Below are 25,826 nucleotides of genomic sequence, written 5' to 3'. Positions count from 1 at the left end.
TGTCTTTGTATTATTTTCAGCACTTGAAATGACTTCACAGCCTGAAAAAATATATTATCTGTGAAGCAACGTTTGGGAATTATCATGAAAAGTATTCTTTATAGCCAGCCCAAACGTTATAGGTCAGGTGGAAGACCATTACAAGTTTGTACGGCATGCTCATTGATTTTCCACAAGGACCTAGATTTGGGGAAAGGTGCAGTGACATTAAGGTAACTTGTTTTAGTAAGCATTTGGTATCAATTATTATAGTATTCTTTACATACAATATTTTATTAATGTGCCAATAGTTGAGCTGTCCACATATTCTAATCAAAGAAGATTTTAAGGTTTAAATAAGGGAAGGTTGAGTTTTTCAGTCATTTTCATTGGATTAAAATGGTATGTGTGGTGTAGCTAGAAGGTACATGAAAATCTATGTGGAAGTAGCTCAGTGTAAGTGGCAATGTTGTACCATAGATAAATAAAGTCAAAATTCTTATTTTACCTCAGAGACACGAATGAAAATGCATAGGTATACAATGTAACCAAATAAGTGTATTTATCTATGAATTAAACATGGTACATCATTCACACTTTGTAAATGGAATTACTTTAAACTGAGTTATTCACATTTTGATTTTCATGTTCTTACTAGCTACCCCTCATACCATTTTAGTCCTATGAACATTACCGGAAAATGCAATCACACCTCGTTTCATCTTTAATACCTTATGTGCATTTATTGCGGAGACCTCAAATATTGGCTCAACATTAATAAAGTATTGCATTTGCAGACAAAATACTGATTGATGCCATGTGGGTACATGGCATAGTTTACAAGACCCTGAATCATCACCATATAAGTTGGGGCCTTATATAAAACTAATGGACATGCAGTACAAATGTCTTGTAATGGTCCAGACATACTGAGAACATGTCCATCTTCCATCATACTAAATTTGGGCAGGCTAGGAATATTACTTTTTAGGATATTAATGCCCAAACATGGCCTCCAAGATGAGGCATTTCTGAGAGTGTAAACATGATAACAAATCAAGAATAAAAAAAGTATGAAAACATTCGAATTTAACAAAAATATTTCATGGTCTCAGTTTTGGGACCTAAAAATGATGTAGACAAACTTTGACCAAATCTGAGATGGTGCAGCAACCATTTTCCTGGATTCTGATTTGACACGGAGTGACCCATCTGTCAGTTGTGTTTATCTCACGGACAATATGTAGGCTAATGCTTGAGATCCCTGCATTGATAGAACAGCTTGTGTCTCTGTGAACCTCACAGACAGAAGGAATGCATTCAGAGCACAAGAGTTCAATCATCAGATTTTCACTCATTACTCACAGCCAATTGTAAATGTGTGTGGATTAGTTATGACAATGAAGTGTGCCAGGAAAGAACAAACCCTGTTTTACCAGGTTTCTATCTTTGCATGTAAATGAAGTGTTTGAACTGATGTTATGAAGTATGAACTGATGTGTATGAAATGATGTTATAATATTCAATATCCCATCACTTTATGTGATGGGCTGCTGGCTAGTTACATAGGTGAAAATATTTTTTTCTACAACCCCAAAACAGAAAAAGAAAAGGGACATTGTGTAAAATAAAAACAGAATGTGCTAACAAGTCTCATAAGCCCCGTATTTAGCAGCAAAAAGGATATAAACAACATAACAAATGTTGAAAATAAAAATGTGGACTATTTCATGGAAAATATATGTTAATTTTGAATTTGATGCCAGCAACATTTCAAAAAAGGTTGGGACAGGAGCATGTTGACCACTGTGCTGCTTCATCTCTTCATTTAACAAAATTCGGGAAATGTTTAGGAACTGAGGAGACCAGTTTTAGAATGAAATGTTGTCCCATTACTCCTTCTTAGTCATGTTTTTTATTCCATTATGCACCTAATTTGACAAATCTGGACTGCAGATGAGCCATTTTAGCACCTGGACTCTTCATCTATGGAGAAATACTGTTTAAATATGTGCAGAATTCATTTTGGCATTGTTTTCCTGAAATATTCAAGGTCTTCCCTGGAAAAGACATTGCCTGGATGGCAGTATTTAGTTGCCATTTGTATACAAAACCTGTATACATACTTTAGAATGTATTGTGTTTTGCCAAATGTTCAAGATGCCCATGCTGTAGGCACTAATGCTCCTCCACATCGTCATAGATGTTGGGTTTTGAACTGAGCACTAAACCAAGTTGGTTAGGTTTGATACTTGGATAGGCCCTCTCGTGTTTATCCCAGATGAGTCCATGATGTCCACATTTTGAATGGTCTAACCACAGGACCTTTTTCCATGTTACCTCAGTCCATTTTAAACAAGCTTAGGCCCAGATAAGACGGTGGTATTTTCTGTATCATGTCTCAAAGCATTTTGAGCAGTCACTGTCCAACAAACTGTAAATAAAACTTAATATAGCCTATTTGGTTTAGAAATCATGTTTCAAATTTTAACTGTGGATGGCTCTCTTATAGAGAGTGTCTGAGTATAAATATCTTAGGCTCTCTTTTAAGTTCCATATTAACTGCCTCGCCTCCAAGCTCTGCCAAAAGTTGGGCTTTCTATACAGAAACAAGTCCAGCTTTCAGTAGGAAGCTTAGGAAGCTTAGGAAGAGAGTTGTTGAGGCTGTATTTTTATCAGTTTTAGACTATGGTGATCCACTCCATTCCACTATTAGATTCATCACCGGTGATAGCTATAATACACACCACTGCACTCTCTACAGTGAGGTTGGTTGGCCTTCTCTTTCTTTGAGGCGCAGTTACTGGCACTTGTTTGTGATCCACTCCATTCGCAGTTACTGGCACTTCCAGGCGCAGTTACTGGCACTTGTGGTGATCCACTCCATTCCACTATTAGATTCATCACCGGTGATAGCTATAATACACACCACTGCACTCTCTACAGTGAGGTTGGTTGGCCTTCTCTTTCTTTGAGGAACAGTTACTGGCACTTGTTTGTTTTTAAAGCAATTAGTGGTAAGCTACCGCCTCCCTGTTGCAATGGAATCTTGGTTCTTACCAAACCAGATCCAACAACTGGCTCACTCTTAGGGTCCCTGATGCACACACTGAGCTTGGCAAAGCTGCATTTGTTTTCGATGCCCCTAGTACCTGGAACACTCTGCAAGAAACACTAAAATTAGAGGTACTCCCCTCTGCAACTGTTTTTAAGCAATTGGTGTCAAATCCCTGCTCATCAAATTGTAACTGTTTTTAGTTATGTGTATATATGTGTGTATGTGTGTGTATATATATACATATATATGAAATGATATTTTTACATTTTAAATGTTTTTATCTGTTCTTTATTGTTTTTTAGTCGTCATTGTGAATGAGGGAAAGCTCAATGCCCTATAAATAAAGGTTTGAATGAATGAATGAAATCGTCTCCTTAATGGTCAGTGCAAGTGCTTCATTGGGCGCCAGATGAGATTTCCTGCTGTCAATATGCAGTTATTCATGCATATTTGTCCAATTTATTCCTATTTTTGACATGCTTAACAAAGTAACCACCTGTAGGCTTACGAAAACGCAGTGGATTTGCATCAGAATACCTTTGTGATGCGATGTTTCGCGTGAAGCCTCAGTTACCTGGCTACCTGTGATTTGTAGGCTAAGTGAGAATCCGTATACCGTCAGCATAGTTAAAACCCTGTGGCTAAAAATCGCGCACGCTAGGCTGGATCTACTGCCTAAGGACGTACAAGGTAAATCTATTCGACAAGATATTCGGTACGGTAGCTCTACAGCTGCAACTGGCATAACCAGCCCCTCCTCGCGCTGGTGTCGTGAAGTCACGCCGGTCACGCTGATGCCAATGGGGAAACTGCCTTGCCTACTGCTGGATCGAAGTCGGAGTACCTGACATTTTCCAGTGCCAACCGTATGCCATCTAGGAATATACAGCCTGGGTAGCCTATGCTTCGTTCAAGACCGATGTTTTGAAGAGTATGTACCAGTCATGGTTTAAAATATGAAGTGCTCTCATAAAATAGCTTTAGTGTAGCCTTTTCGAGGTGTTCGACAATGACGTCGTATCTGTTTGTGCTGGTGTTGTATGGTGGGACACTGTTACAGGTGACAGATGGTAAGTTGATAGGCGCTTTTTGGCTAATTAAGGTTATGTTTTATCTGAAAGCGAAGGTTGTTAAGGGGGACGAAATGGTCCATGCCCCATTTCATCACTGGTGTGTTTTATTTTGGCTGATTTTATAGGTATGTCTGAGATAGTTTAGGGACCACTGTATGGTTCATTGTTCATTGTAAATTTCAAATATCCCCACTCTTCCCCCCACATTTCGAAATGTGCTTAGATTATGACTGTCGACATTTAAATTAGACATTTCATTTTAATGAGCTGAAGAAAATGCTGTTGTAGAAGACAGTGTGGTGTTTCTTATTTAGCTTCTTTGACATTTCATCATGACAAGTATTTAATAGCATTCTTTGTTGTTTCTTTAGCTGTCAATTGTAAGAGGCACTATAATGCCTTTGGAAAGATGGAAGGGCCTAATGTATGTGACTTTGGACAGTCCTGCTGTGGCACCTTCCTTTCCTTCCCTGCTCCAGTTGGTGTCCAGTGGCATCATTCAATTTCAGTGAAGATGTCCAGGACGCCTGTCCCAAGTATGAGCCCAGGTTACACTAATGGGTGGGAATGAGAGGGGACGTGTTAGACTGCACTAGAGTGCCTCTTCATCAGAATACAACACTATAGGATGATGGTAGGGGAATGCATGGACTAGCCCATATGCAGTATGCATAGATATCGATGCAGTGCCATGTGCTAAGCCTAGGCCTACTGACTGTTGAATAATTGGTTCTTCATATAGATACATATAGCAGTTATAGTTTTAGTTTTATAAATATAGCAGTTATGTTCTTAGCTGTCACAGCTAAGCTGTATAGCTGGGAAAATGTGCTACTGAGCATGAACTCCAGTGCCACGCAGTCTGGCCAGAGGTCTTCAATTTGGTGTTATTAGTGTTTAAGACTAATTAGATAAAAGCACTCTGTATCTGTAGCTGAAATTGCCCTTTTCTCAGAGTATAGTTGCTTGTACACTGGTTATGCCCAATTCAATTCCTCATGATCACCTTAAGAAGTTAAGGAAACCACTGTAATGAAAGAGTGCTGAGAGTCTAAGAGGAAACAAAACTGAGGGCAGAAATGGAATTTCATGCTAGTGTCGACATTAGCATTTTTAGACCAACCTTTTGTCTCAGTCAAGTATTACACAGTTAGCAAAACCTTACACTGAAGGAGTAAAACATCAGCCTAGATCTACAGAACTGTGAGCACATTGTCAGCCGGAAAGTTTTTGCAAAACACTACACCCGGTGATTTTTATTTTTATTTGACATGTCTTCATTGCCATTTCAAGGCACTGCTTTCCAAATTACCACACCCATGGACCAAATGATCAATTGTGTAAAGACAAGTAACTACTTAGCTGTAATGTCAACAATCAATCTTAAGCACTGTAAAAGGCAACAGAGCCCCTGTTTTCAACAGAAATGGAAGGCAATTCCATTGAGAGGAAGAGGAGTGAGAAGGGAAGTCTGTAGAGAGATAGGGACAGGAAGAGATAGAGGTAGACCTGGAGGCGTATTTGAACAAAGATGGAGTTCAAATGCATCAGACGCGATTTGAGCAACATTTGTAGTAAAAAATAGGTTGAGTCATGGGACTAAATTTATACAGTCTATGAAAGGGGGCCTTTTTTCTTTTCTTTCTGTCTTTCACATTTTTTTTGTCTCCACAAATGTTTTCACCACACTTTCACTGCAGTATATTAGAATGTTCTGCTCTGATTCCCTGTGCCACAATGCAGCATTCGTAAATGGATATACTGTATCATGTATTAAGTGATTTCACAATGTGGAGGGAAAACGAAGTCCTCAATTAACAGGTCTGGTCTTGTTTGTTGTCTTTCGTCAAACGCAAGTTTCCATTACATCCTAAGATAATATGTCAGCAATATTTTGACTGAAGTGTTTCATTTGCAAAAGATCTGAGGTGTTGATGTGGTGTTTTGCTAACTGTGTATAGTGCTTTGACAAAACTGCCCTTTCTTTCAAAATGGTGCTATTGAAGAAAAACTGTAATAGAAAACCACAGCCATTTTTCACCATGCTTTTTTTTACCTTTAAACCAGCATCATACAGTCTAAGCAGTCTGCTCATTAATAATGTTAGAATAAGCTAGTCTACTCCCACTTGATTGTGTGCACCTCATCTGTAATTTCATTTATTCCTGATATGATTTTTCATATCAACATTATGTTGCCCAAGAAAGTCCAAGGCATATATCAGTAATGCTTCTGGGCTGAAATTCTTTGAGTCTCTTTGGGAGACCAGAGACACCAGAGATGACATAGAGCTTTTCAATGCCCAGTGTTTACTTGTGTTTCAGTTCAAGGCTTGAGTACCGTCTTTTCGGGAATCCTAGCAATGAACCATTTCAAACTCAGGGCCTCTTTAAGACCCATTCTTCTCTGGCTTGGTGTCTGTTCACTCGTGTGTGTTTAAGAGAGGAATGTCTATTGCCGAACCTAATATCAGGTTTTAACATGAAACATTTTTCTTTCCCCAAGTAATTATTCAGTTATGTGGGCTCCTGAGGTCATCCCGATGTTCCTGATTGTTACTGTCGTTGTCGTCGGCGTCATTTTCATCGGTCTCATTGTCTTCTGCTGTGTGTGCCCCTGCTGCTGCCTCTATCAGATGTGTCGGAAGCCCCGCCGTAAGTCCCACCTGGAAAGCAGAGCCACGTCTGATCTGGCTGGCACACAGACTACTTTACTAACACCTAAGGGCAAATTACAGTAACAACAGTTGCCTCACAGAAATCACACAAAAAAAAATGTGTGCCCTTGATTCAGTGCAGCATTTATATTCAACCCTGACTTTTTAGAAAGACTTTTTAGTTATTCACACACAATGGTTAACCAAAACACCATGGTTAAACCATAAAAAAAACAGCATCGCATTGACTAACTATCTCTTTTTGTACAGCGGTGGTGACTTCTAATACTCATACAACGGTGGTGGTCAACAACCCAGTCGCGCCCCAGGCACAGCGCCCTGCCCCTGTCCCTGCCCAGCAGTATCCAGGGTACCAACCCGTGCCTATGCAGCCCTGGTCTGGAGCTCCTGCTGGGTACGGGGGGCACCCTGTGCCATCTGCACCCATGCTGGAGCACCCCTACGGGCCTGGACCCCCACCCCCCTACCAGGAGAGTGGTAAGTGGAGACATAAGATCTGTTGAACAAGGGGTAGCAATTATGCTGCTTAAATGGTTTGTGCTGTTGTTGTTATTGCTGTTGTATAAGTATAAGTTTAAGTATGTATATATACTCTTTTAATACCGTGTAGGGAAATGTAAAATTTTGTTAGTCAGTAAGTTCCACTGTGCTGGTTGTCAGAGAGTTATGTCTGTCCCAACAGCTGTCACAGGAGGTCCTGTAAACCACAACCAGAAAGCTTTCACACCAGGTCCACCATCTTACTGCTAAATGCTCACCTTTCTGTCAAGACACTGACAGAAACTATTCATCAATACCTAGGGCTCTTATTACAAAAAAGTTCCAAGATGGTTACTCAGTTTTCAGTTACAGAAAGTACTTCAGTTACGGAATGGAGTGTATTTTCAAAGATAATGGTCATATTGGTCATATTGTTCAGAATCACTTCATGATTCAGTAATGGCTGTATGGAATTACAGATAAACTGGACACTGTTTGAAGCAATTATGTGATGTTTTGCTATATTTTAGCATTTAACAACCAGCAACGAGGAGGGAAGAGGAACACTTATGATGAGCACTAATTTTATTAATGTGAAAATGATTGTGGGTTTGGCTAATGTATCTAGCTCTCTCCTGAAATGATTTTAAAAAATGTCATGTGGAATGTAATTTCTCAGTAATGTGTTCAAAAATGTGTGGGTTGATCTGTGAAAAATGTGTATGTTTTTTAATCGTTGTATTGCTTTATGGTGTTCTGGGCTGTGAAGATTGTTGCTTATTATATTATTTGTTTGAATACCCTTTATATTCTGTGACTCTTTATCCTGTGTTGAAGAATTTGGTTCCAAAGCAGTATATCCTCCATTTTAATGAATTTTCAAAAATCCTTGTTTTTATTATTATTGTTTTTTGTTTTCCAGGTAATATATTTGGAACTATTGAGTTGTTTTTACTCAATCAAAATAACACAACAGCAATTTTATTGATATTACCTGAAATAAACGATTAAATAACATGACCTATATTAATATTCCTAAAAATGGAGATGTTGCATTTGGAACCAAACTCTTAATTTAATCACCCTTTAATTCTATGCATCTTTAAGTGCCAAAAGGAATGTGCTTTTGAACCCAGACTCTTGCAGGGATGTGGGTTACATGACGTTTGTGACGTTTGCTGTGAGCACCCTGAGGAATAAAAATATGTGTATCCAGGTCTCTCTCGCTGTTGCCAATAAAATCTGTGAAGAAAAAAATAGGCAGTCTTGTAGTTTTAATTGTCGTGTGAACCCATATTATTTGACAGTTTTGATTGTGTTTAAATATATAGTTTGTATATGTGAAATCTGGTAACTACACACCCATCGGCCACATATGTTTTGTTAAATAGAGCATTGAATCTTATTTCCATGTTACTTCTTACTACAATCTATAGTCACATTTTCAAAATATATAAACAGTAAGAACAACATTCATCTGGCGTTGCTTAAATTTTTTTCACAAAGATTAACCAATACCCAAAAGATTGTGGGTTTTCATTGTCATATACTTGCACACAGCATGTCAGAAACGAAAGCCTAGTTTGAAATCTTATATATAAATATAAAGCCCCTACTTCTGCAACAACAGCAGTTCAAAAGCTATGATAGACCTTTTAAGCACAGCTGAATGAGCTGATCATTGAAACATTGATAGGCCTATAGCTATACTCCAAGTTGTGTAAAATTGGTAGACCAAGCACAACCCTTGACCAGCCACAACGTATTCATATTTCAATTCTATACACAGTAAAAAAGAGGGTCTGTTTACTGCATTTGTATTTTGTTTACACATAAGCCATATATGTTTGAAATTGTGTTGACCAGCATTTCATGTTGCCAATAAAGCTTTTGTTGCAGCAATTCTGTCACTCTGTTCTGCTGTACATTCTATGAAGCAAGACTCTGTCACTCTTTTATAGAATGTTATCAAAAAGGCATTTTCAACCCTCAATCAAAAACTGATGAGTTATAACTGTAAAAGGAAAAATTTGTATTGTGGACAATTTACAGGTGCTTGTAAAACTGAAATGTGGAAAGCAGTGCAGGTTTGTAATCCCCTCGATTGTTACTACTTTGAACATTGTTGTGCTATGTGTTCTAGAAAACATGCAAGCACTTTTTTTTTTTTTTTTTTTTTTAATGTTTGATGTTGAGTCAGACATTTAGACCTACAGGTCATCCATCATCTCTTGGCTGAAAAGCTGAAAAGGATTCTCAATCCACCAGGGGGCAGCACATGTATTGAAACCATCGGAACCCTCACCCTATGAGTAATCTGCATTTTTCCCACTATTTGGGACATTTTTCTGTTGTTCTTAGTTTGAGATAAATGTTGCTGGAAGCCAGCCAGACTTCACAGTTCCACCTCTTTTGGAGGAGACAAATGTGATAAATGTCCACTTAGTCATCATAACTTTGCCTGCATAACATGAGGTTAGGTGCCTATGGCAGATTTCCAGGTCACCACACTTTTCAGCAAGGCTGTAATTATAATATATATATTTACATATTCAAAATAATATAACTGTAAATTATATGTTAAATGGTTAACCCTTTGCAGACTGTGCCAAACATTCCATTTTTTCATACTCGATGGCCTTATGGCACAAAAAGGCTTCTTGTATGATTATGCTACATGACCAAGATACAATATACCCACCACTCTAATCAGGAGAAATAGCCCTTTCAAATGGTATAAAATATAATTAATAAGTTTGAGGAGAACATACATAATTTTTAAAAAATATCTTTGAAATTCAACCCCAAAAAACACGAAAATATCAGTTTGTCAAGATTAATCTAATTTTTCTCCCAATTTCTATTGTAGATAGAGAAAAACATAGAGTGTATGGGAGATTCACAATTTTGTCCTCTACTCAGTGATAAAACAGAATCAATGTGTCACCTTTGTGTTCAAAAGTTATGATAAATTTATTAGACCTTTGCAGACGGCACGAAACATTCCGCTTTTTCATACTTGATGCCCTTTGTGAGACAAAAAGGCTTATTGTGTGGCCATGCTACATGACAGAGATAAGATATACCCACCATTGTAATCAGGAGAACTAGCCCTTTAAAATGGTACATATCATAGTTAATAAGTTTGAGGGTAACACACATTGTTTTAAACAAAACCTTCAAAATTCAACATCAAAAAACGTGAAAATATCAATTTGTCAAGATGAATCTTTCTTTTCACCTAATGTCTGTTGTAGATATAGTGTGCAAAGGATAGCCACTGTTGTGTTCTCCTCAGTGAAAAAAAAAAAAACAGAATCAATTTATCACCTTTTGGTTCAGAAGTTATGATTAATTTACTCATAACAGTAACAAGTAGAATTTTTAAAGAGTAGAATGTTTTCATTTCCCGGTTTGGCATCTGACCTAAAAATACAGATATAATGGTCATGTAAAAAAATATAACAAAGATCAACAAATCTTACATGGTGAACAAAACATCAATTCATACTAACATTCACACACATATATATAAACAATTAAAACGTTAGAAGAATACATTTAACAACCATACAGCATATAATTCGATACAATATATAATTATCCATATCATTTGCCCCACACATAAGGTGATACACTAACGCCACATTCACACCAGATCCGTGGTGTGTGCATTGTCACAGCTGTGGCATGGTTGTGTGTGTGTGTGTGTGAGTGTGTGTGTGCATGCATCAGTGTGTCCATCTAAGCCTAGCAGACGATGGGGTGTAAATGCTATTGGAATTGGTGTCTCTGTCTGTGTTGGAAGGATAGGCAAAGTGTATGCTTTCTACCTGACATGGGACTTGACCAAACTCAAAATAAAGAAATTGTCAGATAAGAAATATCGAAATTTAATTACAAATCTAACCAAACTATTATCACTATAGTCCCTCTCATTATTGTTATAAGCAACACTCTTATCACAACCAGAAATGTGCTTGCGCCCAGATGGACGCACACACACACACAAACATGCTTACCCAGCTCAGGATGATGGAAGATTATCTCCTCCTGTAGCACATAATTGTCTTCTTCTTCATCCAGAAGCTACCCATCCATGTCCCATGTCCATGCCATCGTGGTCCTTGGGGTCATATTGGCCATCAGCAGTCGGCTGCTTTCACCCCCTACTTCTCTCCCTCCATCTAAAATAACAAATCACAGGTCTGATAGTGAATAGGTTGTTTAGTTTTATTTTACATTACTTCCACATTATCTTAATCACCACCAACCATGACTCTTTTCACTAAAAGTATTATTGTCACTGGAGGACTCCAATATTGCTTGGAGAGGTAACATTAGTCTCAGAGCTCACTACAGTAAGTGTTATTGCCTTGGCTAAACCATACATAGCATACCAGCTTACAAGTAAAAATTGATTTATTAACATGAGTCAGGAGATATGACAGAAAACATCTAAACAGCATATGCATACACATACACACCGTGCATAGGCTACTGCAGTTCAAGTAAAGACAAAACACCCCCTTAGAAAATAATGTGTTGACGAGTAGGCTTTGGGTGTATGAGCTCCCCATCATAGTTAGCCACCCAAAAACCTCATAATCGTAGCAGCCAACCTTACAGCCTAAAAAGCTAAACAATACTAAAACACATTTATAACAAATCTTCAGTCATGTATTCATGAAAACAGCAGTCAATGAATAAAATCCTTACGTTACACCATCGGTGATCAACACAGTCTTCACGTCGGTAACGTAACATTAACGTTGTCATTCATGTCAGATGTTTCTATCTAAGTAAGCTAAGCAACTTGGCTACAAACAACTGTAAATTGTGCTATACACTTTACGAAGGAATGAAAGGTTTATTTGACAATAAAATACCGATTAGGTCTACTTGACATAAAGTTGGCAGTCATGAAGCACGGGAGTGAACTTTATCGCGACTACGCGTCAAGGACATGTTGCAGCCTCTCCTGATGCTAACGTTACCTAACTTAGCTAGTTTTCTATCAGATGACAAGCAAGCAACATCGTTCAAAATAGAACAAATCGTTAAAGTTTCAGTCTTAGTAGGTCTGTAATCTTGGTTGACATATAGTAGCCCCCCAAAAATGACTGAAAATGATGAGTTTACTAAAGATTACTGTGTGCTAAAATACCAGCTGTCATCAGCTGAAGTGAACACACACACGCATTATGTTACGGCCATGCATACAAGGTGTAATTACCAGCAAAAATAACTTTTAAAAAACGATTTTGAAGTAATAACATGGATAACAAGTAATAATAACATAAAAAGACTTGTTTTTACCTCAGATGATCCAGTAGTTTCTCCTTTAGACGACGTCAAGATCAACGATGCATAGTGCTTCCTGCTGTTTTTCCTCTAGTGGAGGAAGACGTCAACTCTTGATTTTTCCTTCACGTAGTAAAAGAAATTCGCGCCACAGCAAAGGGTTAAATAACTGATGGACAAAGAGTAACCTGATTAGAGAGAATTGCCAGGAAAACATTGATTTTCCTTGCACAAAGATCCTCTCTTCAGCCATCATTTACTGTATGTGAAAGTTGTAGAATACCAAGAAATTATGAAGTACCAATTGATAAAAAGCAGATGCCTTCTCTCTCCACCCAGGTGCCCTTCGACTCCTCATAGATATTAAAAAAGACTTCCCCACGAATATTAGAGGTTGTTTAATTGCCCAATCACTAATTATGAAGTGTTTTTGCTAAAAAGGTTTTAAAAAATTGTGCAGAACTATTTACAGCTGTGTTCTGAAAAGTGCTGCTAACCTGAATGGTGTGTGTGTGTGTGTGTGTGTGTGTGTGTGTGTGTGTGTGTGTGTGTGTGTGTGTGTGCATGGTAAAACATAATGGCTTTCCTTACCTAAAATGTTTAGTAAATAGAAATCTGTTTAGTAAATCCGTTTTTTTCTTTTGTTTACATACTTGCCTAAAATGTTACTTCATTTTGATGTGGAAAAGTAAACAATCAAGTAAACTATACTTGTCGTGTTTATTAAACACACAGTCTTCTTTCCTTGTAATGACCTAGTTAGGTGAAATAGGAATTCTAGAGAGTAAGCATTTGTGGTACAATTTGCAATTAGGCTATACTATTCCAGATTTGTTTGTCATTTCAAGACAATCGGTTTGCATGCTTTTTAAAAATAAGATTAACTAACGGGTTAGGTTAACTTACTGCACAGTGTTTGTTAAATGTTTCATGTTTACTTCAAAAGACAAAATCAACAAAAGACAAAAACTGAGTTAATACTAACTAACCATTTTAAGTAAGGATAGCTGTTAGGTTTTACAGTGTGTGTGTGTGTGTGTGTGTGTGTGTGTGTGAGTGCTTGTGTAGTCTGTGAATGGGAGACCTATCGCCAAAGGACTCATCCCCTTTCTAACTTCGGAGGGATCAACACCCAGGTGCTAATGACGTGTCATCACTGCTGCTCTCACCCCTGCCCCTCAGTAAGCAAACACCCCCAAGCCTGTGGCTCATCTGAGACGAGAGACCATTCCATTTCCTGTCAGTTGAGCAGATTCGTTTTATTGCAGCCAACTCGAGCTGAGCTCCCTCCTCTGTTCTCAGAGTTCAGAGAGGGACATGCATGCCAACAAGAAAGGGGCCAAAGTTGTCTCAGCTCAGATAAAGGTTTCCATCTTGTGAAATATATTACCTAAATAGTACAAGAAATGTAATCTGGGCCTATAGGTCTACTTTTTCCCATTATCCATAAGGGCTATTGAGTACTGATAGCCTACTAAACATATTAATGAACAACATAGGCCTTCTGAGTTTATTGATGTAGAAACCTCATTCACATAAATCAGTAAATAGCAAATAGCCTAAGTTATAGTCTACATCAAATCACAAATGAAACATTTCTTAACACACACAAATGCAGGTTTAATAGCCTAGGGAGTTACGAATCAATAAAAGATTAGAACGTGTTTGAAGCCTTTTACAATCGCAGATGCTTTTTTGACTGACGTGTACATTGACCAATTAAAAGGCGCCTCTCGAACAAACATGGCTGATCTGTTGAGTGAGTGGACAACGATACGAGCCCTGCCTTGTCTTGTTCTCTGACTTCACTGCGTAACGGAACTTCAAGGTTCCGTCTTGTTTTGCTGCTTACAGCAACAGCCTTAGCTCAAGCTTTTGGGCTCACGGGGCTTGTCTCGGGAAATCTGCTGTTTATAATATTATACGGTAAGCACAAATTGCATGGCTTATTCTTCATAGAACAGAAGCATATTTCAATGGTGAGCGTAACACTAATCTTCCATCAGTCAGTTGGAGGCTAAAAGCCTTTTGTTGGTTATTAAGCGAAAGGTCGTAGCCTACTTGTCCATAAAGTTACCGCTTAATATTTGTAATGTAGCCTAATGGTAGCCTAATGGTTTAGGCTACTGTAACTGTCGCGATTCGACGTTACGGCGGTCACATTGTCAACTTCTACATTCCACTTTAAATTGAACAGGTTGTCAAATTTTTCAAACGCACTGGTCATAGAAACCCATTGTTTACTTTGAAAATGAATAAGGTTAATTAGATTACCTACACGACATGTTGGCATAGCAAGCAGCTTTTCTGCTGGACCTAGGCCTACTTATTTGCACCATCACCATGACACTCACTCTCATAGAGCACCATGCATACAGAATTACAGGCTCAGTCCCTGCTCTGTCACTGCAAGCGCCTCATGCTTAATCCTTAACCACACTATGTGGATGTTTGATTTAGTTTTACTCTACTCTACTGAGACCTTGAATTTCCCCTTGGGGATCAATAAAGTATCTATCTATCTTTTGTTCCATTCTGCAGTTGTGGAGAGGCGTTTTAAAAACCTACCCCATGCCTAAATTAAAACTCCAAAGCCAGTGCTCTAACAACCACGTGAATAGTTTGTTTCAGTATTGCCTCAATGAAGGATGACAAAACCACTTAGTTCCGTAAAATCTTCCTCTTTTGTTTTAAGCTGTGGATAGCCTGGATTAAAGAGCAATGCATGCTCATTCAGTGGAATGCATGAGACAGTGAACATAACATGGTCTTGTTGTTGAATGGCTTATTTTATTCCATGATTGCTATAGACCAGAATGTCCAAACAACAGCTGGCAGTGGAGCGAGCCAGGAAGGCCTTCCGCACTGGCAGGTCAAAACCTCTGGAGTACCGCATTATGCAGCTAAAAAACCTCGCGAGGTTGTTTGAGGAGAGAAAGAAGGACATTGCTGAAGCTCTCAAGAAAGATCTCAAAAAGGTTATATGGCATTTTGGATTAAGTCAATATTGGGAGTATACACACACTCTCTCTCTCACACTCTCTCTCTCACACACACACACACACACACACGCGCGCACACTCACACTCATATTGGGAGTATACACACACTCTCTCTCTCTCACTCTCTATCACACACACACACACACACACACGCGCGCACACTCACACTCATATTGGGAGTATACACACACTCTCTCTCTCTCACTCTATCACACACACACACACACACACACACACACACACACATATTTGGAGTATACGCACACTCTCTCTCTCTCTCACACACACACACACACACTCACTCATTCACACAGTCTATTTCAGAAAAAGACTTCAAGATAGAAAAGAGAATAAAATGGGTGAAGAAAGAAACACTACTTAATAGTCTTAATTCTCATACGAGACTGTTGCTTGTCGCCCTGGCAGAGTGAACATGGCATCCCGCTGTACGAAACCCTGGGTCTGGAGGGGGAGATCAATTTGGCAGTCAAGAAACTGAAGGAATGGGCAGCCCCGCGTCCCGTCAACAAGAACCTGCTCACAATTTCGGATGAGGTGTATATCCACCCCGAGCCCCTGGGGGTCGTACTCATCATTGGGGCATGGAACTATCCGTGGGCAGTCACCATACAGCCTCTTATAGGAGCCATCGCAGCAGGTACACACACACACACGCGCACGCACACACACACACACACACACTGTGCAACCACACAAACACACTCTGACAAGAAAATCCGCGTGAATATCTTTGTCTCCTCCTTGATATAACATGTTAATACACATTTACTATACTGTAACACCAGGATGATGATAGTGGCATTACAGGAAAATGACATTTGCTTACAATTTGCTTGTCAATTTACAAAGCAGATTGCGGTGCATTTCACAGTGATCAGATACATCCATTATCAAGGAGTGAATTGGCTGGTTTGACATGAAGATTAATGCTAGATTCCAAGGTCCTGCCAGTCCATTCTACTCCATTCTATTCTGTCCTTTATCAGCAAAGTTTACGTAATATCCCTCTGTGTTCTATATGAGGTCAAAGTTCACTCCACCTCTTCGGTGCTATGTAGTGCCACCCTTTTGATTCAACACAGCAGTGCACTTCAGTCACCATCGGTCACACACCATGTGTGTAACGCTTCTTAACAAATAGGCCAAAGAGCAAGCCTTAACCTGTGTACAGACTTAGTAGATTGGGCTTTTGAGCAACAGTGTATTCAGGGTTAAAGAATCAGCAATGCAGATATACTGTCCTGCTGTGGTACCCCGCATAATGACCATCAAAAAGCTGTCTTTGAATTACTTAACCCTGTGAGAAAGCCCCTCTAAACTCCCATGTCTTCAGGGAGTAGTTAGCTCTGATGTTAGCATTTCTAAAAGCAGAACAAGAGGCTTACATTCTTCATTGTTTACTGAGTGAAAGCAGTGAGTCAGACTGCATTCAGGCAGCAGATAGCAAACTGAATTAGGCTGCTAGGTTGTAGCCTCCAGTTGTTGAAGAGTTTAAACAATGTGTGCTTGAGCTCTCACTATTAACTGTGCTTGTCAAACATTTAAGTACTAGAGTATGGAGATGTTTCAACAATCAGCATAGCTGTTAGCATTTATCCAACCCTTTGGAAAGCACTGGATATATTTAAAAAGCTATAGTTAGATCTTTGAGTAATATGTTAATTACCGGTATTGTTGCCTAGCAGCCATCTAAAACATATTAAATGCTGTGGGGAGCTACCACTTACCTCATGTTTAGGCTACTTAGACCAACTGCCTTTTGTATACACTAAACATCGTAGCCTGCTATTTGATAGATGCTGAATCATCATGAATACTTGTTTTTTGTTGTGCTTTTCAGGTAATGCTGCTGTGATAAAGCCCTCAGAAGTCAGTGCCCACACGGCTAAACTCATGGAAGATCTATTACCTGTTTATATAGATAAGGTAATACACATATGTACACATACATTCATCAATACTGTATGTAAACCAACCTGGTCTCATTCGCTGACCTAACCAGGAGCAAACTGGTCAGCGGGGTGCTAAAGAGAGACGTTTAGACATTGTTTACCACAGTTAGGTCTGGTCAAACTAGATCATAACCTACATTCGCTAATGAAACCAGGTTGATGTAAACATATGTTACCATAAATCTTACAAGCATAGTTTTAGCTATTCCCATGGTCATGGAATTTATGGAATATCATGGAATTTTGTTGTAGCAGTTTACAAGTAAATTTTAAATGTACCTGGAAAAATATAGTAACACAAATATATTTCCACACAAATTGTGTATATCTAGCTATAAGTATATATATTTAGTATATATAGTATATATACTCTTTTGATCCCGTAAGGGCAATTTGGTCTCTGCATTTATCCCAATCCGTGAATTAGTGAAACATGCACAGCACACAGTGTACACACATTGAGGTGAAGCACACACTAATCCCGGCGCAGTGAGCTGCCTGCATCAACAGCGGCACTCGGGGAGCAGTGAGGGGTTAGGTGCCTTGCTCAAGGGCACTTCAGCCGTGCCTACTGGTCGGGGTTCGAACCGGCAACCCTCCGGTTACAGGTCCGAAGTGCTAACCAGTAGGCCACGGCTGTTAGCTATTAGCTTTACTCCTTGCTTGAGTAGCTCAACTTTGTTTATTCAATGCCCATTTATTCATCTCCCGCTCTAAAAAATTCTGGACATTCTGGACTCTACTCTGCGTTGAGTGGAAGATGACAATGCTAGACTGGATCTGGTCCGTTTATCCTCATCGTTGTCATCTATGTGGTTGTTTTGCAGGAGCTGTATCCCGTGGTGACCGGAGGTGTCCCAGAGACTCAGGAGCTGCTGAAGCAGCGCTTTGACCACGTCTTCTACACCGGCAACTGCGCTGTGGGGAAGATTGTGATGGAGGCCGCCTCTAAGCACCTCACCCCCGTCACCCTCGAGCTCGGCGGGAAGAGCCCCTGCTACATCGACAAAAACTGCGACCTTACCATCGCCTGCCGGTGAGAGAGAGAGAGAGAGAGAGAGAGAGAGAGCTATAAATGCTGCCTGAAGGGGCCAAATTGACTTAGTGGGGGCACTAATTCTGCTGTTTGATCTGCTGTATTTCTCTTCCTCCTCTACTGGGTAGTCTATTTTTTTGTGCAATAATAGTGAAACGAGTTATATTTAATAACTATTATTATTATTATTAGTAGTAGTACTAGTAGAAGTAGAAGTAGTAGTATTGTTGTTGATGTTATTGTTGTTATTATTATGTTGTTATTACTGTGTTATCTGTAGGGACAGCTGTACCTGTAGTGTAGTAGTGGAAATATTTTAGGAAAGGGCAGTATTAGCTACCGTATGTCTGAACTGCATTATCTTTGTGATGTAGCCGTATTGCGTGGGGAAAGTACACCAACTGTGGGCAGACGTGCATCGCTCCCGACTACGTCCTGTGTGACCCCAGCATCCAGGACAAGGTCATAGAGGAGATCAAGAAGAGTGTGAAGGTAAGGTCTGTCACATAGCAACCAGGCTACACGAGTCCGCTATCCAAGGGCTAGTTCGATAATTCAACTAGTAAAAATAGTTTTAGAAGACTGGTCTAATTAAGGCACAGCTATCACGTCTGGTGTAGCCAGTGCCACTGATTATAGTGGAAGTTAATCGTTGCAGCAGATTCTCCACAAATGCTTATTTGGCTGGGGTTGCCTGCCTGTAAGTTATGAGATGTTTATAGGGATCTCATTTAGAAGCTTTTGATATTTATCAGCCATGCCACGGACAGTCTTGCCCTGTTGACAGTCTGCATGACAGTTGACAATCATCCCTTGGATTCAATGCATGTTGTGTGTGTGCGTTGCGTTACCTGTTGATTTTCATTTCAGTGCCCATTTTAAGTACAGCTCACACATTTTTTTGGGGAAATCACTGAAAGTCAGGATATTCCGCACATGCAACGCAAGCAGTATGTCCCAGGGTTTACTACTACATATTTAAAGCAACACCAAAGAACTTTCCCTCTGTGCGGTTACTTTGTTTATCCAGCACCGAAATAGCGATGTTCACAGAGAAGGTAGAATATTTTGCATGACTTATAAAGTCACGATGTATTGCGACATCAGATGCAAGTCAAATTTGTAGTTTCTTATGTCTCATTCCATCCGAACTACAGATCCGCTGATGAACCACTGAAATGATTTTGCAAATTGCCGTTCATTATTTTGAACCACTGAAACGATTTTGGAAACATTATTTTAAGGTACAAAAAACTCTTTGGTGTTGCTTTAAGATTGTTTAATGAGACATACATTGTTATGAGTTTCATTCTCATGTCTGTGTGTGCGTGATGCATGTGTGTGGTTGTGTTTTGGGGCTGGGATTTTTATGTGCAGGTCAGATTCAACAGCATCAACCTTTTTCCCTTTTCAGGAGTTCTATACAGAAAACCCCAAGACTTGTCCAGACTATGGCCGCATCATCAACCAGCGGCATTTCAAGCGAGTGCTGGCGATGACAGAGGACAGCACAGTAGCTCTGGGAGGAGACAATGATGAGTCTGAATGCTACATAGGTCTGCTTTAAGATAAATACACTTTAAATTACACTGCATTTCGTTGTCTTTGTACTTGTACTTTGCACAATGACTATAAAGTTGAATCTAATCTAATTGCAGATGTTGTATAAAGGCTGCTTCCACTCTTCCTTTGCATAAAAACATTGAACAGTGATAAATAAAAGTTAATACCTGCACTTTGAGTTGCAACAAATGAAAATGTCTAAATGACTTAAAGACAGACTGTTTCATGCTCTTCACTTGCTGTCTTTCAGCCCCCACCGTTCTGAAGGACGTGAAGCCAGAATCCAAGGTCATGCAGGAGGAGATCTTTGGACCCTTGCTGCCCATCCTGACGGTGGGAAGTGTGGACGAGGCCATCGACTTCATCAATGACCGGGAGAAGCCCCTTGCTCTCTATGTGTTCACCCAGGACAAGAAGGTGTGTGGCCTTAATGGCCGCAGATGCAATGCATGTTCCTATATATCTGTGATGAGTTTGTGTGTGTGTGTGTGTGTGTTGTATGTGCATGTTTTCTTGTAGGTTTTTTAGATCTGTGTGGTTTTGTCTTTGTCTTTAACTGAATGTTTTAAATTTAAGACATTTCTTGTTTCTGAATAATTTATTGTACACCAAGGTTGACGTGTATTTACATGACAATATTTAGAATGATTAGAAGTTAGAGTGATTGTGTGATTATAAAAATAAGTAAATGTATTTTCTTTTTCCCTAGCTGATCAAACGCATGGTAGACGAGACCTCCAGTGGTGGTTTCCTTGCCAATGACTGTCTCGTTCACTTCTCTGTCAATGATTTGCCATTTGGTGGTGTGGGTGAGTCTCATATTCACTTGATATGGTGTTAACTTAATAGATTAATTGTGTTTACCATCAGAATTAGTAACAGTTACAGTAACAGTTACAGTATATTCAGTAGCCTTTCAAGGCAAGCATACACGGAAAATTTGAAAACAGTTGTGGAATATCAACTGTTATAATGTGAGATCTTGTGTAAACAGAAAAAAACAGGAAGCACATCTGAACCTTTGAGCCGGATTCTGTAAGAAAGGTGTGCTCTGTCGCCCCCTGCAGGTAACAGTGGGATCGGCGCCTACCATGGCAAGCACAGCTTTGACCAGCTGAGTCACTTGAGGGGTTGTCTCATCAAGCAGCTGAAAATGGAGGGGATGAACAATATGCGCTACCCACCCCACACAGAAGACAAGCTGGGCTGGGCACGCTTCTTCATCCTCAGGCACGAAGCCGTGGTCAAGACCTTTAAGTTTGCCGCGCTGGCTGTGCTGGTGGTCGTCGCTGCCTTCGTGATCCAGGTAAGGACTGAAAAACAGGAGAATAGGACAATTTTTTTATAGGGAATTAAACATACTTCTACAAAGTATTTTTACATTTTTCAACCCTAAAGAGAATAACATGACATTTTTCCTAACTTTTTTCCAACTAGCATTGTTTAAGCATGTACTCTGCAGTATGTGCTAAGACTACATTTTGATACTCCCTGGTTAATGCCTGGTATCATTCTGTAAGATTGATTGATTGACATTCTGAAAAGAAATTGTAGATTTAAAATATGCCTATACATTCACCATGGATTGATAGGTGAACTGGTGCATGGCCATTTTTGTTCTGACCAGCATTTTGTATTTACAGAGATTCTTAGACTGATTCAGCAACCAAGAACACGATCAAGAGTGACTGATATCTTCTTCATCTACCAAGTAAACACTGCTTCTAGTGGCCATCCATCATACTAAACTATGATAACTGCACTGGCCTTAATCTTTGAAGTGACTGAAAGAGGTGGTCATATTAACCATATATGCAAAGCTGCTTGTAGAGTATTACTTTGTAATGATTACACATTAATCATTACAGTTATATAATTGATTTTATATGATTTTAAATTGGATTCAAAGCACTTTAATTTGTGTTATTTTAAGTCAGCAAGTCATTCAGCCTTTTAAAAATGCCTTTGTGTTCTGTTAGAGTAGACTTCTCTAAATGAAGGAAACTTAAATGTTGCAATATTGTCACTGATGTACCATCTTTCTTTATTTTAATATCGCCTCCACTCAATACTTGGCCTTATGTTTGGTCTGTTGCATTCCTAATAATGGGTTACAATGAATCCCATTAAACCTAAATATGGGCAGACAGTATGCTAAAGCAGCTATTCAGTGCATTGAAGTACCTCATAAGGGATTTAAGAAGGTTTTTGCTCAGATCTGTTCACACAGAGGAAGTATTTTAAACAGTAATTGGCGAAGTAGTGTCCAAGGAAGACAGATGGTAGAATGTGAAGGATTAGAGATGAGTGCTGAAGTTATAGTTCTGTTTTTGTATTTACTATGGTCCAATATTGCACCTGCGTTTAGCCATGACCAATTGAGTTATACATGACCAATTCATATTCACATTGAAGTAAATGTGAGTATGTAGGTAATGTACTTTTCTATTCAATGTTTCTACTTTTTGGCATTTTTTATGAGAATATTGTGAAATATTAATTAAGCCTTTACATATCAACTCTCAGTGTAAACAGATCTACACATGGAAATGTCATGATGAGATTGTATCTATTACAAAATATTTGTTTGTTTATTTGCAAATGAATAAATAATATTTGCGAGAGGTAACTTTTCTGTCTTTTTTTTTCTGGCACTAAAAAGTCAACTAAAGCTAAAAACTAAATGTTAACAGGTAATTTATTCCTACATGTTCATGCTGTAGCATTTGGTTTGCTCACTGACTCCAAACCCCCCACCTCCCCTCACGCCACCCATCTTCTTAGGGGGCGCATGGGGGTGTACGCAAGGATCCTGTTTGACTGCTGCCTGTGCAGTAGATTCCTGCACAATCCCTGCAAAGCACTCTATGACCCTGGCAAGAGATCTCGACAAACACACTTTTCACTTGCTTCTCTTTATTAAGCACATTTGGAACATGAACTTGTGAATTAAGTGTTTTCAGTAGACTGTTTGGCTAATAGTTGCACTAAAATACCAATATAATCTGGGTGGTTGTAATGTAATACCAATATAATTTGGGAAATGTACAGTATGATTTCTACCATAGGTCAGTTACACTGATAACCTAAACAAAAGATTTAAGTTAGCATAATTTAGATTTTTGGAGTGAGTCATTCTGAGGAATTTACGTTTATGTCAATGGCATTTGGCAGACACTTTTGTCTCAAAGCAATTTATGAACACTACATTGGCTGAATAATTAACAGTTTCAAATAAAGTTGAAGATTAAGCATAATAATAATAGCACTAATAACAATATCAATAATAATATCAAATATCAAAAATGTAAAAATACAAACCACACTGTAAGAGAATGAATTGATTGCAAGGTGAACCGATAAGTCTTTAAAATATTTCTTGAAATGATCACAAGAATGTGAAAGTGGAACATTATAGGTAACTCATTCCACCAATGAAGAAATCCCTGAGGAAAAGTCTTGACTTTGACGTCTTAACGGCAATGGATGGTCGACACCGCAGACGCTCATCAGAGGACCGCAGGGTGAGAGGGGACGTAGAGCTGGATCATGGAATTCAAAGAGCAAGGTGCAGAGTGTCCTGGAGTGAGGGATCTGAATTTAATTCTGACTGCAATAGGAGGCCAATGAGGAGTTATAGGTGACTTCTTTGGCTGATTAAAGCTGCAGTAGGCAAGATTTTTTTGATCATATTCATTGAAACTGACACTATACTGATTAACAACATAAATCAGCCGGCACTTCTAGTTCCACCTAGAGCAGGGGTGTCAAACTCAAATTCACAGGGGGCCAAAATTAAGAACTGGGAGTATGTCGCGGGCCAAGCTCAACATTTATTGAATAACCGATGTTTTTATTGAATTAAAACTGTATACACACAAGAAAAAATAGAATGCAGGCATTTCTGAATATAGCCTAATAGAAAAAATATATTGAATATCTGAATAGAAAAAATATATTGGCCTATTTTTTTTAGAGGTGAACTATAAAAATTGTAAATAACATTTAACAATTATCAAAATTGTAATTGTAACTATTAACAGTTAACAAACTCTCCCTCTGAGAATGGCCGTGCGCGATATCCTGTGCAACAGTAAAACTCGCTTTTACAGCAGCATTACTTTGTGACTTGGCTTGTCTGCCTTGAAAGCAGACTTGCTTTCAATTCTCCCACTTTCTGTAGCTTAAGCTTCGCATCCAGATCTTTGTATTTGTCTTCATGTTTAGTTTCGTAGTGCCGTTTTATGTTGTACTCTTTAGTGACAGCTACGGTGAATCCACATACCAAGCAAACGGATTTGTCCTTGAACTAGATGTACCGCATAGCGGTACAAAATATGACCGCCGCTCAGTCCTGTACATCCGTTCCGCGAAAATAAATCACACTTCAATTTGTCTCCATATTTTACTCCATCCCCACTCTTGAAACTTTTGTGTATGCTTGTTTGGCATGCCTGAGGTGTGTGTGTCTTGCTGCACAGAAAGTAGCCTACTGGTGCTGAAAAGGTGAATAGATTGTAGAATAGCCAAAGAAGATGTAGCATTGTTATAAAACCTTTAAAATCTCTAAACAATCACAAGTAGGGCAGTTCATCACAGTTCATCCATTGCAACTGGATTGATAAAGGTCACTTACACCTGTAGGCATAATGTTATTTATTTATTTATTTATTTATTTTTTATGTATTTATAAACAAAAACATCTCTGTCAGTTCCATGCCGTTTTCAACAGCTATCAAAAACAAAGGTCATTTTGGATGGATGGATTTTTTGTGAATGTTTCTTCTTCTACATAAGATTTTAGTCATCTTTAGTTCATGTAATACTTTATTGTCAATGAACAAATTAAGTAACAGTAGTCTGAAACGTTATTGTTAATGCACAAATTAAGTAACAGTAGCCTAGTCTGAAACGAAAATACTGTTTTACATCTAACCAGTGGTGCAAATAACTGACATGTCCAAATGGGCCTTGATGAAATCGTCCGCTAGACTGTTCATACACATTTAACGGGCCAAAGTTGAAGAGCTTTTGTCCGTTATTGTTCGGTAAAATATAGGCTGATTCATGTTCCCTTGCATTGTGTAACTGAGGTCCATGGCTAGTCTGGCTTTCATCAGACCAAGCTCAGTCTTTTAAGAAATCAAAAAAATAAATAGCGGGCAGATCAGGCTGGGTTCACCCAGCCTAGTCCATAGGCACCGATATTGTTTAATTTTTCGATTGAGATATACACGCTCTGGCTATTCTAAATGCAAAATGCATCAGGGAGTTATGACAAAAGCGGTCACTAACAAACTAGATCCCTAATAGAAAGCTGTTAGCTTCCCTAAGCTACAGGTAGGATTATAAGGTAGGCCTATTTACAGCATAAATTGTCAATATGCTATGCTGGCGACACAAAATAAAATCTCCTTTGGAAACCAATGGTTTACGCCTCAGTATCAAGCGGACTTAAACTGTCATATCGTGGCGAAAAGTTGTAATAACATTCACGCAGCTCCATGAGTCAAGGAAAGCGCGAATGAAGTAGCCACTTCTAAATGGGACCCACTACACAGTAGCTTAAGGTGTGTTGCTAAAGCAGCCATAATGAAATGAAGGTGTCATTGTTTGGATACTTCACACACACGTGCTTTTTAATTTCACAGACTACAACTACCAAGCTGGAATCAAAGCAC

The 25,826-nt window shown here is 39.0% G+C and overlaps 2 protein-coding genes across 3 annotated transcripts; both read left to right on the top strand.

The window, feature by feature from the left end:
• The first annotated feature begins 3,638 nt into the window (after positions 1-3,638).
• Positions 3,639-9,169, top strand: LOC125310552 (protein shisa-5-like). 2 transcript variants are annotated; one of them, XM_048268081.1, is made up of 4 exons: positions 3,639-3,968; positions 6,616-6,764; positions 7,037-7,264; positions 7,470-9,169. In XM_048268081.1, exons 2-4 carry the CDS (start codon positions 6,629-6,631, stop codon positions 7,535-7,537), a joined length of 432 nt encoding a protein of 143 aa, XP_048124038.1. In that variant the 5' UTR covers positions 3,639-3,968; positions 6,616-6,628; the 3' UTR covers positions 7,538-9,169. The 2 variants fall into 2 exon arrangements, with proteins under 2 accessions (XP_048124038.1, XP_048124029.1); XM_048268072.1 differs by having other exon boundaries at positions 3,639-4,107.
• A 5,166-nt stretch (positions 9,170-14,335) lies between these two features.
• aldh3a2b (aldehyde dehydrogenase 3 family, member A2b) lies at positions 14,336-22,769 on the top strand. Its single transcript, XM_048237926.1, has 11 exons — positions 14,336-14,497; positions 15,382-15,549; positions 16,000-16,231; positions 17,435-17,520; positions 18,374-18,582; positions 18,957-19,074; positions 19,997-20,138; positions 20,396-20,562; positions 20,855-20,954; positions 21,213-21,451; positions 21,789-22,769. The coding sequence occupies exons 2-11, from the start codon at positions 15,388-15,390 to the stop codon at positions 21,801-21,803; spliced, it is 1,470 nt and encodes a 489-aa protein (XP_048093883.1). The 5' UTR covers positions 14,336-14,497; positions 15,382-15,387; the 3' UTR covers positions 21,804-22,769.
• The last annotated feature ends 3,057 nt before the right edge of the window (positions 22,770-25,826 follow it).

Source organism: Alosa alosa, chromosome 2 (genome assembly GCF_017589495.1).
Source record: "Alosa alosa isolate M-15738 ecotype Scorff River chromosome 2, AALO_Geno_1.1, whole genome shotgun sequence".
Taxonomy (NCBI): Eukaryota; Metazoa; Chordata; class Actinopteri; order Clupeiformes; family Clupeidae; genus Alosa; species Alosa alosa.
This window is presented reverse-complemented; position numbering and strand designations above follow the sequence as displayed.

Excerpts from the sequence above, each read along its gene's own strand:
- LOC125310552 (XM_048268081.1), top strand. The coding sequence starts at position 6,629 with ATGTGGGCTCCTGAGGTCATCCCGATGTTCCTGATTGTTACTGTCGTT. Across the intron at positions 6,765-7,036 it reads GATGTGTCGGAAGCCCCGCC|CGGTGGTGACTTCTAATACT; the intron begins GTAAGTCCCACC and ends CTTTTTGTACAG. Across the intron at positions 7,265-7,469 it reads ACCCCCCTACCAGGAGAGTG|CTGTCACAGGAGGTCCTGTA; the intron begins GTAAGTGGAGAC and ends CTGTCCCAACAG.
- aldh3a2b (XM_048237926.1), top strand. The coding sequence starts at position 15,388 with ATGTCCAAACAACAGCTGGCAGTGGAGCGAGCCAGGAAGGCCTTCCGC. Across the intron at positions 15,550-15,999 it reads TCAAGAAAGATCTCAAAAAG|AGTGAACATGGCATCCCGCT; the intron begins GTTATATGGCAT and ends TCGCCCTGGCAG. Across the intron at positions 19,075-19,996 it reads AGATCAAGAAGAGTGTGAAG|GAGTTCTATACAGAAAACCC; the intron begins GTAAGGTCTGTC and ends TTCCCTTTTCAG.